The sequence below is a fragment of the Clarias gariepinus genome, chromosome 5 (assembly GCF_024256425.1).
Source record: "Clarias gariepinus isolate MV-2021 ecotype Netherlands chromosome 5, CGAR_prim_01v2, whole genome shotgun sequence".
Lineage (NCBI taxonomy): Eukaryota > Metazoa > Chordata > Actinopteri > Siluriformes > Clariidae > Clarias > Clarias gariepinus.
Window position 1 is genome coordinate 14,038,992 of NC_071104.1, and position 14,497 is coordinate 14,053,488.

The following is a 14,497-nucleotide window of genomic DNA, read 5'->3' on the forward strand; positions in this document are numbered from 1 at the left end:
ATTTATTTTATTGTGTACAAATGATGAAATTATGTAATTAGGAATCTCCTCTCAGAGATGCGGTGGCTTCTGTAGATTAGCTGTATTTTGTTAGATGCAACTGAATACCACACAAAAGAGACTGAAATGTGCTATAAGCTAATTACAATATTATTTAAATTAAAGTAATTAAAATGTCTGATAGCATTGAGTATTAAGAAAATTAAGTATTAAATGTGCGTCTTTATTGTAACATTGTTAAAGTATTAAATTCTAGCATGCTGAAGTAAAAATATCACAGATAATCAAACAACAAAATGCACGTAATTATATTTTATTTAGGTCCTATTGATAATTAGACATATAGCAGATACAATAGATATTACTTTGGAATTCATAAATTCACCCCACAAGTATAAATTACAGTGCACAAAGTTATTTAAATGGTTTATAAACATGCTTAGATATAGTTTACTGTAGATAAAAACTAATAAAATGCATTGTCAAACTTAGCATTACATATATGTATTAAAAAAAAAATCTAAATATTGGTATAAATACTTACTTATATCTAATCATCTATGAAATAAGCTTTTAAATCTATTAACCTTTACTGAAAAAGTCTAAAAGTCTACTTTTGAGGATTATCTATGCATTAATATAACTAACCTTAAGTTCATCCTTGAATAAATGCTGCTTCTTCTAAAGGACTTTATAGAATTCTGCTTCTATTTTTCTTTCACTTTAGTTGAGGAATTTGCATAATTTCCTAATTTCCATGTTGTGTTAATTGATATCACTGATTGCATTGATATTACTGTACATTTCATCCGGATGTTTCTCTTGGTGAGTAGAGTGTCTGTTATTTCCTTTTCTCTCTGTATGAGTGTACAATTTCAGTACCCTAAATAGAGATAAACAAATTAAACATACAAATAAAAAGTTAAGATTACCAAGCGTCATACAATTGCCAGTATCATGAACTGGTGTGAACAGTATCATTTTAAACAATATTTGCCTAATTACACCTTACATCCACAAATGTAAATGTATTTTATTGGGATTGTAAGTGATGGACCAACACAAAATGGCACATAATTGTGAAGTAGAAGAAAAATGATAAATGGTTCTCAAAACTTTTTACAAAGAAATATACAAAAAGTATAGCATGCATTTGTATTCATCCCCCTGAGTCAATACTTTGAAGAACCACCTTTTGCTGCAATTGCAGCTTCATGTCTTATGGGGATGTCTCAACCAGCTTTGCAAATCTTAAAAAAGAAATTTTTGCCTATTCTTCTTTGCAAAACAGCACAAGCTCAGTCAGATTGGATGGAGGGCATCTGTGATCAGCAATTTTCAAGTATTGTTACAGATTATCTTGGTTGGAATCTTAATTGGATTTGGGTCTGGACTTTGACTGGGCCATTCTAAGATATTTTGATCTAAACCATTCCATTGTAGCTCTGGCTGTCTCCACCCCAGTCTCAAGTCTTTTGCAGACTCTAACGTGTAATCTTTTAAGATTGCCCTTCAAAGATTTGGCTCCATCCATTGTCCCATTTTCCATTTTGTCTTACCCAAATTCTTAATATCACACACTGTTTTTTTCATACACAATCTCATACAATAAAGGTCAAATAAGAACATGTCCTCTCTGATATTTTCTGACCCTAGTCAGAAGTACTAACTTGTACTTAACTTAACTTAACTTAACTTGTACAACAATGAGAGAGTATGGTCCATTTCCTAGATCCTCCAAAAGGTCTTCATGTACTACTGGTCCTATCACTGAATTAATTAGTGCTGTGCATTTTGTTCGATGTAAACTAATGCCTTTTTTTCGAAATTTCTTCCACAACTCTTCCTAAGTGGTCAACAGAGTAAGTGCTTGAGTGACAAGCAACATGGGCAGCCAGCTTCAACTCTGCCTCTTTCACAGGTGCATTATTTCTTAGAAAGAAACTGCCTGTGTCAAATAATGTTCTGGCATTTGAGAAAGGAGGCGCATTTTTTAAAATGTTTTTCAGTCGCAGCATGAGCTACCAGATCACCGTGGTGAGCTCTTACTTCACATTTGCAATATTTGCAGAATGCTTTTCTATCATCATTTGGAACTTTTCATACTTTCCCCATTTACCTGAAATTTTAGAATGCTGCTTGTTCATCCACAGACAACCGAACCGACGCTTCTGACTACAACGCTCTCATGGAGTGACGTAATGATGATGCTTGAATTGTGATGTCAAAAGCACATGTGGCGCGTGCACCTACTCGCGTCTCGTGAGCAGCAGCGTTTGTTGCCAAGTATTAATTCCCGGGGATCAACACCCACTAATAAAGGTTCCCTTTTATCTTTGTCCACAATTATTTTATTTTATTTATTTTTTTGCAGCCGCGGTACATTATAAATGTAGGCTAAAAAAACCCGCAACTCTGTATTTTTCCCGCAACTCCTTTTCTAAAATAGCCCAATTGTGCGGTAAAACCGCTACCCTGGCAACCATGTACCACGTTGTTGTCACGTTGGACGCTGTCGAATCAAAAGAATCTACGGTACTTTGATTGGATGTCGTGCCGAATGCGCGCATGCTCTCTGTCACACATGCGCACAGACACATAAACAGAGATAGAGCGGTCCGTGTCAACAGACTTTTTATATTTGGGCTTTTTATGGGAAGTAGCAAGTCTTTACAAGTCAATAGACGCAAGTCCAAGTGAAAGTCCGAGCCATTTATGTTAAAGTCCAAGTCGAGTTGCAAGTCTTTTTATATTTTGAGAAGTCGAGTCTAAAGTCATCAAATTCATGACTCGAGTCTGACTCGAGTCCAAGTCACATGACTCGAGTCCACAACTCTGCCATCAACTCTACCCAGCTTCCCTCTGCTGAAGAAAACATGATGCAGCCACCACCATGCACAGTGTTTGTTTTCCACCAAACATAACATTTTGCATTTAGGCCAAAAAGTTAAATTTTGGGCTCAACTGACCAGAGCACCTTCTTCCACGTTTGCTGTATTTCACATGGCTTGTCACAAACTGCAAATGAGACTTCTTATAGGTGGACAGCCATGTCCTGGCGGGTTAGCAGTTGTGCCATTCTCTTTCCGTTTTCAGATGATGTATTGAACAGTGCTCCGTGAGATGTTCAAAGCATAGGAAATCTTTCTCTATTTACTAAATTGGTGAATTTTAAAGGCAACCGATTCCACTGGATTTTAGTTAGGGGTATCAAAGTAAAGGGGGCTGAATACAAATGCATGCCACACATTTTAGATATTTATTTGCAAGAAAAGAAAAAAAAAACATTTATCATTTTCACAATTATATGTCACTTTGTGTTGATGTATCACATAAAATTCCAATAAAATACCATTTATGGGTTTTTTTACGGCCGTAACATGACAAAATGTGGAAAAGTTCAGGAGGATTGAATACTTTTGCAAGACACTGTATATTAGAAGACTTTAAATACCTGTTTAGGGACTTTTATTAAAGCAACTAGCAACAAATCTAGAGACTTTTTGAAAAGTTGTATAATACAATAATATACAATATAAAATAATGTAATAATACAATATAAAATATAAATGAACAATAATATTAAATATAATTACTTACTTAAATTAAAAATAAGTAAAAATATCACTATAAATAATCTTCTACATTTACACTTTGCTACATGTTCATTTCATATAAAAGCTTTAAGACAACACTGCTGCTGGATTGAACACTTTCTTTCATGGTTTAAGGACTGGAGACAGCTAAAAGCAACTCATTTTGAGAGTACCACTAGGCTCCCCCTAAGTTCAGCCCCTAGGTTCAGCCACATATTCTGTGATACTAGTTGCTTTACAAACACTCTGTGATGATACGATCAATGTGCAAATTAGTGCAAAACATGATTTAGTGACATTTAGTGACCTTTTTAGTAGGCTTTAACTACTTTTGATTGCAAATGGTTTAGAATAATGGGCTACTGTCCATGTCATCAGGGAAGAAAAAAAAAGCATTGATGTGATAACCTGGTCATTTAGTATATTCAGGTCATCAAATAATTATATTTTTTTGCCAAATAACATTGCTAAGCCTACACTTGAACAACTAAAGCAACCCCAGGCCATAACACTGCTTCCAGCATGCTTAGGCATTATGTTTGATGGATCCATTTATATGTGCTTCACTTCTTACCCTTCTGCATCAGTGGCTCTAGAATAGGGTCAATCTGAACTCATCATACCACATGACCTTTTAAAATTGCTCCAATCTTTATGCTTACTAGCAAATTCAGCTTTTTGTTTTCTGATCGGTCTTACTAACAAGTGGTTTTCTTGTGATCCTGTCAGTTCTCATTATATTGAGTGTTGATTTTTTTTTTTTTTTTTCAAATAAAGTTTTTTTCCATAATATTCACAGTTCAGCATTATCCTAAAAGGTTTTAATGCGTTGGACAATTACTAACCCCATTTTAACCCCATATTTTCTCTGTTTGATGCAGGCTAATGTATAAAACTAAAATAAAATCATCTTTATAATCATAAAAAAAGCCTTCCTACATATTTGTTTAAGAAATGAGTCATCAATCAAGGTTCAGAAAATTCTTGTCAGACAAACATATGACTCCCTGGTGTAATCAAATGCTCTAAACTATTTACTTATTCAAATTAAAATGGGCCAGAAAACAAACAAACAAAAAAAAAAAACAATACAATAAATCAACTCTTAGCTACCTGTAGGAGAAAATAGAAGAGTCTCCCACACCGTATGGCTAAATTCATCCAAAAGACTCAAGTTGAAGTCTTCGTCCTCAGTATTAAGGATCATCTCAAATGTGGGGTGATAGTTAGTGTCATAGTCACAGTTAAATGTCTCAACCTAAGAAAACCAAAAACCAGGTTTATACACTTTTTCAATGCGTCAGAAAATATTATTTCTCCACAAATGAACCTGTAGTTTACCATTGGCTGGGATTCACCGGGCTCACACAGCAGTTTGTATTTTTTACCAGGGATCAGTTGACATGTGCTGCACATAACATACTTGTTGCCTGGATGTTGTTTCTGCACCTGTATTGTCAAGTGAAAAGTAATTAAGAAAAACATTAAAAGAAGATTTACATAAATTTTAAATGTAAAAAATAAAGATTTGTAGATTACCTCTTTAACTGACACATTTCCTGGCAACAAGTGAATGTACAGTTTTTTCCCCATTTGTGTTCCAATAATTTGTTCATAAAAGAGAAGTACTTGGGCATTGATGTGCTTTCCCCCTGATGATTTTTTTATTAGGCCAAACAAGAAGGAACCGTGGATATCTAAGGTCACATGTGTGTTTGTTATTTTTGGGCGCTGAAGGATCTGCAGACTACCCTCACTGAATTCTGCCACAGCCAGTCCACTCGGATTATTATATGTATCTGAAACAGAGGCAGTGATGCAAAGAACTGAAAATATGGACAGACATATTTAAAGTTGTTTTTTTTCCCATGTTTTTTTTATTTATAATTATGGTACCCTGTATAAATAGTTACGGGTGTCCTAGGTGCAATTTAAGGGGGGGGGGTTAACCCTGCCAATAATCGAAACCAGCCAGTTCAACCCCAAAATATCATATCATAATAAGAAATTGAAGTTATTAAGTGTTATAAAAAAAGGTAAAATTGTTTAATTTCTTGGTTCAAGCTATTTGGCAAGCAACAAATAACACTCCCCCCACCTTATAAGATATGTGGTTAATTTATTCCATCCTCTGCACAAAGCATTAAGTGCAGGTGCAAGCCTCAGCAGGGATATGTAGAGCTTGCAGTGCAGTGGTGTGCTGGCCTTTACAAAAACAAAAAACAGAACTGGGCAAAAAAAAAAAAAAAGAATTCTCAACAAATTCTAAACAAATAAAATGAATCCACAATGTATTTACTGACTCTGTCTGTCTTTATGCTGGGCTATCTGTGTGTGACTGTTATTCAGGGTGTGCATGAGAGCATGTTGTGTGTGTTTCAGGACTAAGCTGAAATCACAGCTGATCTCATTCTACCCATCTATCCCAAGCCTACCTGCACTGGACATTATTGCAAAAAAAGACTGATTTGACTTAAGAGATTTGGTAATGCATTTCTTCAGCTCGTTCAGATATCCCACCTTGCAAAAACCCATCAGCACCACTACAACCCAAACAAAAGCCATGGGAAAACATGCTCATTTGTTTGCTGAAACATACTACTTGCCCAAATGCTTACACATCTTGAATGGCAGATTGTGCTCTTGTGAAGATGAAAGTACTAAAGTACATAAGCTCTTACGATCTTCTCTGTTCAACTTCATTTTCTGCTGAAAAAACTGTGAAATACCTGAGCAGCACACTTCTGATTGACCTCCCTAATATTTTGTGCTCCATAAAGGAAACAAAAGCATAAAATGAATCCTCTTCCTTATTACACTGTCTTGTGTACTACTTTGCTTAGTGATTGTACCAACTTGGGTATATGCAGAACATATAACATGAAGACCATATAGAGTATGCTATGGTATGGTATGGTATGGTATGGTATTACATTTATTGCAACTTATGGGGTTGTTTATATATCCTATTAGAACTTTATACAAGTAAACAAGCTTGACCTCATCACACAGGGCCTCAATACAGCACGTTCAGATAATGTTTAAATAATGATAGCTTACAGATGTTAATGAAAGAATGTGGCTGTTAAACACACATTAATGTCTTTACAAACAATAAACCCATCAGGGGCAATAGATTATTTAGATTATTTAGATTAAAAGTTAAACTGCCATTTTTTTTACTGCTTTGATCATTATTTTTTTGCTTTTTTTGAAGACTCGGCCATGGTGCTGCAAAAGATTCAACTGGACTGATAAAGAGATTCAGAAAGATTTAATGTAAAGCTCCAACCACTATGGAGAGTTAAAGATTCACTTAGCACAAGACCAATCAGTATGTGTGTGCACTCTCTCTCAATTTCCAAATATTTCCAGGATATTGTATATTATTTGCAGGTCTCAGGGTGTGGGCTGTCTGTAGAAATTAAATGAACAAAGTCTTTGCTGCTCACATTCATCGCCCTGCATGTTAAATGTAAATTCACATTTAGTTGAAAACTCAACCGTTTAGTTTACTCTTCACCAAAAAATGAGAGTGTTCAATGATTGGCACTCTATTAGCATGTTCATTTACAACACTGTATGGATGTTTATATACATACCAGTATTTATCTCACAGTGAGGGAGGAGTAGGTCAAAACTTGAAGATTGTAAAGATGTGATTTCGTACAGGGGTCCTGCAGGCTTGAATTGGCCAATACGCTCCAACTGACTGTTTTCCCATGACAGGACTTTGTAAATCACATTCCCACTCGCTTTTATCTCAAAGACAAGGTTGGTCAATTTACACTGAAACTGACCAGCATCAGAGCACTGAAACCTTTAAACACAAAGGACAATAAAAACATAAAAATCTGCCTTGTTTTTATAATTACAAAAACATGTCAGAATAACATCAACAATTGGCATCAGTTTGTAAAGGATAGAATGTGATACCTGTATGCCCCATTGTCAGCACAGTGTTTAACTGTGTCAGAAATGAATAGCTCCTGAGTGCCTCCTGAGGGCTGTTGAACAGAAATAAATGTACAAGAAAATTACTATTTATAAAAAAAATTGCACAAGCACACATAATATGTTGGGACTTAACTTCCATCAAGGCCAAAAGTTTACATACACCTGAAGCTAAAGGCATTTAAACAAACGTTTTCTCAACTCCACATATTTTACTTTTAACATACATTTATGTGTTAAATCACTGAGCATATGTCGATTATTTACAAAGCAGCAAAGTGGCTTAGTAGAGTCCAGTTCTAGCCTCCAGTCTATGTCCAAGTGTGCCCGTTCTCCTCATTCTCAGAACCCACAGTGTTTGTGTTTCTATCCTGCAATGGATTGGCACCCGGTTCAAGGTCTAACATGACTTATCCCAGTGGTTCTTAAAAAGTGTGGGGCGCGCCCCACTAGTGGGGAATACAGACATGACAGGTGGGGCACAATGAACAGGAGGGAATTATTGAAAAATAATAGGAAAGTACCTATTCTAATTCATGCTTTTGTTTATTGACAATAAAGATCGGACACTCGAAACTAAACAATCACACGCAAAGAAATGGATCATTAATACAAGTGAATTAAAATAACATCAGAGAAAAAGTGGAACCATAGTGCGACCATAACGATTTAACGTCGCAGAGGAACAATATATAAGGAAACATTCAGTATTATATAATGTGGCGTGGGCGGGGCGGCGGCTGACGACCAGCATGCCTTGCGGGGATGTCGGTGTGTTCACCATGTTGGGGAAAGGTGTTTGGGTTGGTGGCTTTTGCCCTGTTTGTGTGTTGTGTGTGTGAGACATGAGGAATGTGCCCCGGGTCATGCTTAGGCTGAATTGGAGGTAGGCCTTGTGTGAATGTGCTGTTAATGCTTTTGTTTGACTGTGGGTATAAAATAAAGTACTCCCAGCCATTGCATTGGGCAGCAAGTCAGCTCACTTGTCTCTCCAACATCCTTCTCGGTGGTAAAACACTACAATATGTAATTTCATTTATTCCTATATGTATGCTGATGTTTCTGTATTTTTGTTAAACATTAATATTTTATCAGGCAGTACTAGTCTGACATTTCTAGTTTCCAGTGTGGTAACAAAGTTGCTTTTTGATCCTTCAGGCGCTGAACAGAAGGAAAGATCAATATCGTTCTACGCTTTTTGTTGGTGTGCGCCATTTTGCGATGATCCCTAAATAATTTGTTGCGCCGTAGAGAATAATGGTGTTTATGCTTTTAAACATGTATAATTTAAGGCGGATGTAGCTTAAGACAATGTAGAGAGGAATTATATGTGGGTATATTATTCGCGGGGTTATTTACACAGCTATTGAATTCTGAGATGGGAATATAAAACTAACTTTACCGCGGACACAAACAGGTGTTATGCGCTAAAATGTCACCCTGCCACGGATTGTCAACCCCTACATAATCTCTATTAAATATTATATTAGGACATACATTCAAAGGTTTATTATTATCAAATATATTATTACTATTATAATTAAACCTAGGCACGTGAGAGCCGTCCAGACAATTAATACAAATCCCTCAAAATGATTATTTTACGGCACATTTAATTTGCAGGGGTTTGTCAAGGTACAAATAAATTATTTATCACAAATTACACTAAATAAATATTGTTTGTGGTGAAAAATTACAGAAAACGATTTTTATTATAAACTAAGCAATATAAAAATATACATGTTGTTTACTATTTATGAATATAATTTATATTCTGGGGGCATTTTAGATCATAACACAGTAGCGTACTGTATGTAGTGGGCATAATAACATCAATGGATACATTTGTTACATGGACCACAAAAAAGCAGGCGATTCAGCTCCATCAGCCTAATCAACCAAAAATCCAGCCGAAAGGAAAACATGATGAAGCCTATGTTGCGCTTGGATTCATGGTGGGGATGGGGGCAGAGGAGAGACCTCTGTGTGTTTTGTGTCTTAAATCGCTGGCAGCAGTCAGCATGAGACAAAGTAGGAAGACACTTATCGACAACACACCCCAGTCACGTTAATAAGCCACTCGACTTCTTTAAAAGAAAGCTCTAGATAAGTGACAAAGTAAGCCTGTTATAACAACTGCATGTGTATTTTATCTGTTTTGAACTTGGTGATATTTGATCTAATTGGTTTAGAAATTGGTTTTTCAATAAATAGTACACTTGGCCATTTCCGTTATCATTTTGTTGACAAGTGGGGCTTGAAAATTCGCCCACCCCCTTAAGTGGGGAATGACAAAAAATGTTTGAGAACCACTGCCTTATCCTATGCATTCTCTGGGATGCTTGGACCCTCTGTGACCCTACCCAGTATAAGGGGTTAACCACTGGATAGATAAACGTTATTTCCATAAAAGATCATTTAAAATATTAGCAAAGAGACAGATTTATTCCAACATTTATTTACTATATTGGATTTTCAGTTCAAACTTTACATTGATTGTTAATAATTGGTTGCATTGCTTAAAACTGCTTGAACTTTAATCTAACTCTTTGGGTAGTCTTTCACAAACATCTCCAAAACATGCTTATTTGTTCTACAGAACTGCCATAACTGGGTCAGGTTTATGGGCCACTTTGCTCAGTCAAATTTTTTAGTTCAGTCCACTAATTGTCTTTGGGATTCAGGTCAGGACTTGGTGACCGCCACTGCCATACTGTTCAGCATTTCATTACATTTGGACCTATGATAGTCTATGTTCTGAAATCTACCAGCCACTTTTGGAGCAAAATATTCCCACAACATTATGCTGCCGACCTCATACTTTTTGTTTAGGATGATATGTTACTAAAAATCATTAAATTATTCCCTGAAAACTATATGCAGCGAGTCAAACTCAGACTCTGATACAGTGAATTAAAGCTAAAATACTGTAGATCTCCAAACAAGTGTTTTAAAATTATGTCTAATGTGAAAAGTTTGCCAGATTAAATCAATTAACATATACACTACAGTATGACATGTTAACCTAAATTGAAGCTGTGAAAAATTGGGATTGAATACTGTAACTTTAACCTTACAGTATGTTAGAAGTCTCAACATGAACGTGAAGGTCTAAAAAAATGACCAAGCAATACTATTAAAATACTTATTTTTAATACTATTGAATTCCCATACTGTATATCACAACTATTGATGAATAAGATTTGTGTCCTCGGTGTCATCAGTAACAATTCTTACATATGTTGAGTGAGAGTGCTGTGTAGACATTGAGTGATTGTTTACTTCTTCTTCGTCTACTACTTCACATTGCACAAAATCTATATGCAAAGAAAAACAAAGCACATAAGCATTTGCATAAACAAGCACAATTAATTCTAAGGTTGTGTTTTTCCTGTGTATACTTGAGTTTCCTCTGGATTCTCTTGTTACAGTCAGTCTTCCCAAAATCACGTATTTTTGGCAATGCATTGGCTACTCTATGACTGACTTTTTTAGTCAGATTTTAGGTACAGGTTGAAATCTCTGCCATTTGCAACTTTTAAAGGTGGAATGTATCAGCCTTGAATGATAAGTAATACTTTTAGAAGCCTACAAGCTCCTAAATTATTTAACAAAAACAAACAAATTGAAAAAAGCTCCTGCGTTACAATAATTACATGGTAAGGAGAGAAACAAGCAAAATTAGCCATACTTTCTGGGTGAGTATAAAGAGTTATTGTCTCTCCTTGGCTTGTCAGTCAGAGCAACATGTCATAAACATGTAAGCTAAAAGAGAGAGCTAAAAGAGGCACAAAATATTTTATGAGACAAATTTTTTGTAATGACCACACACAAACCATTTGCATGTTGTGAACTCGATCCCTGCAGGAAATATTCTGGTAGAATCATAATTATATGATTTTGCATTATATCATAAGATGGCTAAACATACAGTATCGGGTAAACGTGTGGACAAAATTGGAATATTGTTATCAAACCTTCTGTCCTAGCTTTCTTTTTTACTGGGTTCACTTTATCCAGGCACAAGTCTTTTTCATTCCTGGAATAATGATGAAAATAAACCATAATTAAAATTATACTAATAATGCTATGCTATTGTGAAGGAGATTGAGACAGAAAGACAGACTGCATACCTTTTAGAAGCAAGAGGAAAAAACATGTTCTGAGTTGGGGGTGTTATTTGAATAGATGAATTGGTGAGAGGATGGACTTGAACTTTCACCGACTGTATTGGAGACTGTAAATACACAAGTGTGCCAAGAATTAAGAACAAAACTAATATGAATGCTCGGCAATGGGGAAGTAGGGAGGGTAAACCAATTGTTCCTGGGCACAATATAAATTCCTAGTGTGAAAACGTCTCGGGTTACTTTGCTGTAACCCTGTTCCCTGAAAAGGCGGGAACGAGATGCTGCGTGAAAACGCTATGGGAACATCTTGTCAAGTTGCCGGTTGTGAAGCATGTGTGTATCAAACACGCCAAATTTTGGCTTATATAACCTCGGTCGGGTGACGTCATCTGATGAGACGCATCTGCAGGTTATAAATAGGAGTGAGCCAGAAACATTCCTCAGATTGATTTGTCTGAACGGACGTCCGGTCCTGTGGGCAGTGCGGCATTGGAACGCAGCATCTCGTTCCCGCCTTTTCAGGGAACAGGGTTACAGCAAAGTAACCCGAGACGTTCCCTTTCAAAGGCTACACTCAATGCTGCAGGAAAACGCTATGGGGACAAGAATACCAACGCCGCCGCACTGCAAGTGTCTGGACCCCAAGGTTGTGTAGCGTGTGCGCACAAGGCCGAGAAGGTCTCAGAACTATGCCTGGGCAGCTAACTCGGGGACCCATGAGCCCAGAGTAGCATGAACAACCAGACTATAAATGTAACAAATGTGTACGAGGACCAATCCTCCACGTCACACACTTGCTGCAGGGGAATACCTCTTGCTAGTGCAATAAATGAGGCGATCCCCCTGGTTGAATGAGCCCTGATTTCTAGAGGCAAAGTGAGCCTGCATGCCTCGTAGGAGAGGGCAATAGCATCTCTCACCCAGTGTAGTGGCGGCCGCCCCCCGCGGTCCCAAAACATGTAAAGGCTGCTGATGCGGTGGACGTAAATATGAAGAGCATGTACTGGACACAGTAAGTGAAGTCTCAACTGCTCCGAAGCTGTAAAGGCGGAGGACAGAAGGCTTCAAAACAATAGGGTGCATGTAGAGAATAGAACTTTTGGAAGATAGTTTAGTAAGGATGCAGTTACGTACGTCCTGAGAGTACTAGGGCACAAGCCCGAGGACAACTTTTCCTGCAGAAACTCCAGCACTGAAAGAATTCGGCAGTGGACTGGGTCTACCTGCTTCACACACACTTGCCGCAGGGGAATACCTCTTGCTAATGCAATAGATGAGGCGATCCCCCTAGTTAAATGAGCCCTGATTCCTAGAGACGAAGTGAACCAACGCGCCTCATAGGAGAGGGCAATAGCATCTCTCATCCAGTGTAGTGGCAGCCGCCCCCCGGTTGCGGCCCCAAAACGTGTAAAGCTGCTTTGATGCGGTGGACATAAATCTAAAGATCACGTACTGGACACAGTAAGTGAAGTCTCTCCTGCTCTGAAGCTAGGCAGAGGACAGAAGGCTTTAAAACAATAGGGTGCATGTTGAGGATGGAACTTTCGGAAGATAGTTCAGTGAAGATGCAAAATAGCCCTGTCTAGCCCAGGGGCAAAGTCTAGGCAGGATAGGGAGACTGCCAGCTCTCAAATCCTCTTGGTATTGGCCATTAGAAAAACCATCTTAAGGGTCAGAAACCTGGGGCGCTGACTCTAGTGGTTCAAAAGGGGTCTTAATTGGACCTTTGAGCACGATAGATAAAACCCACAAAAGGGCCTGTGGCTCTGGTGGGTGGCCTCAACCGTTTAGTTCCATATATGAAGCGGGTAACTAAAAGGGTGTTTTCCCACAGTAAAAACCCCATCGATCAGGACGTGGCAGGCTGAAATAGCAGTTACGTATGTCTTGAGAGTACTAGGGCACAAGCCCGAAGACAACTTTCCCGGCAGAGGTTCCAGCACTGAACCTTTCGGCAGTGGACTGGGTCTATCTGCTTCGTCATGCACCAACTTTCAAATACATTCCTTTTGAGGGCATACTCTTCTAGGGGAGGGAGCCCAAGCACTTAGAATAGTCTTTATTATGCTGGCTGGAAGATCAGCTTGACTTAATTGGTCCCCTTCAGAGACAGAACGTGAAGGTTCCAAAGCTTGGGCTGGGGATGAAATATCGTCCCCTGCGCCTGAGCGCCAAGACTCCCGGGAGCAGAGCTATCAGGGAAAATGCATAAAGGCGTACCTGGGCCACGTACGGGCCAAGGTGTCCAGACCCAGGGGGGGTTGAAAAGAGTCAGAGAGTAGCAAAGGGGACATTTGCTGATCTTACGAGGCAAAGAGGTTCACCTCTGCTACATGAAATCTCTCCAGATGGACTGACTACATCGGGGTGGGGTTTCCGTTCCCTGTGTGTCGGAGATTGACTGGACCGTACAACTGCTCCCACATTCATATGCCCTGGGATGTAAATCGCCCTTAGGGAGAGGAACCTGGTGCGCTAGATAACTAGCGGCGCGAGCACAGTCCACCCTGGCGATTAATATATGAGACTGTCATAGTGTTGTCCACCCGCACTAGGACATGATAGCCTCTCAACTGCTAAAGGAAGTGCTTTGGGGCCAGAAATAGAGCCCTCGTTTCGATGCAATTGATGTGCCGCGCGAAAAGGAGGCCTCTTCAGCTCTCTTGGGCTGGACGGTCATCTAAGACCGCACCCCAGCTCGTGGGGGAAGCATTTGTCATTAGCATCTCCGACGACAGGACGAACTTAGAGTGGGACCCAGAGTCAGAAACCGGGGTCTAAACCACATAGGAAGGGTACGAAGCACCTGGTGCGTAA

At 38.4% G+C, this 14,497-nt stretch overlaps 1 protein-coding gene across 1 annotated transcript in view; it reads right to left on the minus strand.

The window, feature by feature from the left end:
* Window positions 1–307: 307 nt before the first annotated feature.
* LOC128524329 (MORC family CW-type zinc finger protein 3-like) overlaps window positions 308–14,497 on the minus strand; it is a 35,657-nt gene continuing 21,467 nt past the window's right edge. The window contains exons 14-22 of the mRNA XM_053496854.1: window positions 11,684–11,787; window positions 11,528–11,589; window positions 10,788–10,867; window positions 7,533–7,603; window positions 7,199–7,416; window positions 5,136–5,395; window positions 4,938–5,045; window positions 4,710–4,854; window positions 308–883 (exon numbers count right to left, since the gene is read on the minus strand). Coding sequence (XP_053352829.1) covers window positions 876–883; window positions 4,710–4,854; window positions 4,938–5,045; window positions 5,136–5,395; window positions 7,199–7,416; window positions 7,533–7,603; window positions 10,788–10,867; window positions 11,528–11,589; window positions 11,684–11,787 — 1,056 coding nt within the window. The 3' untranslated portion in view covers window positions 308–875. The remainder of the gene's footprint in view (window positions 884–4,709; window positions 4,855–4,937; window positions 5,046–5,135; window positions 5,396–7,198; window positions 7,417–7,532; window positions 7,604–10,787; window positions 10,868–11,527; window positions 11,590–11,683; window positions 11,788–14,497) is intronic.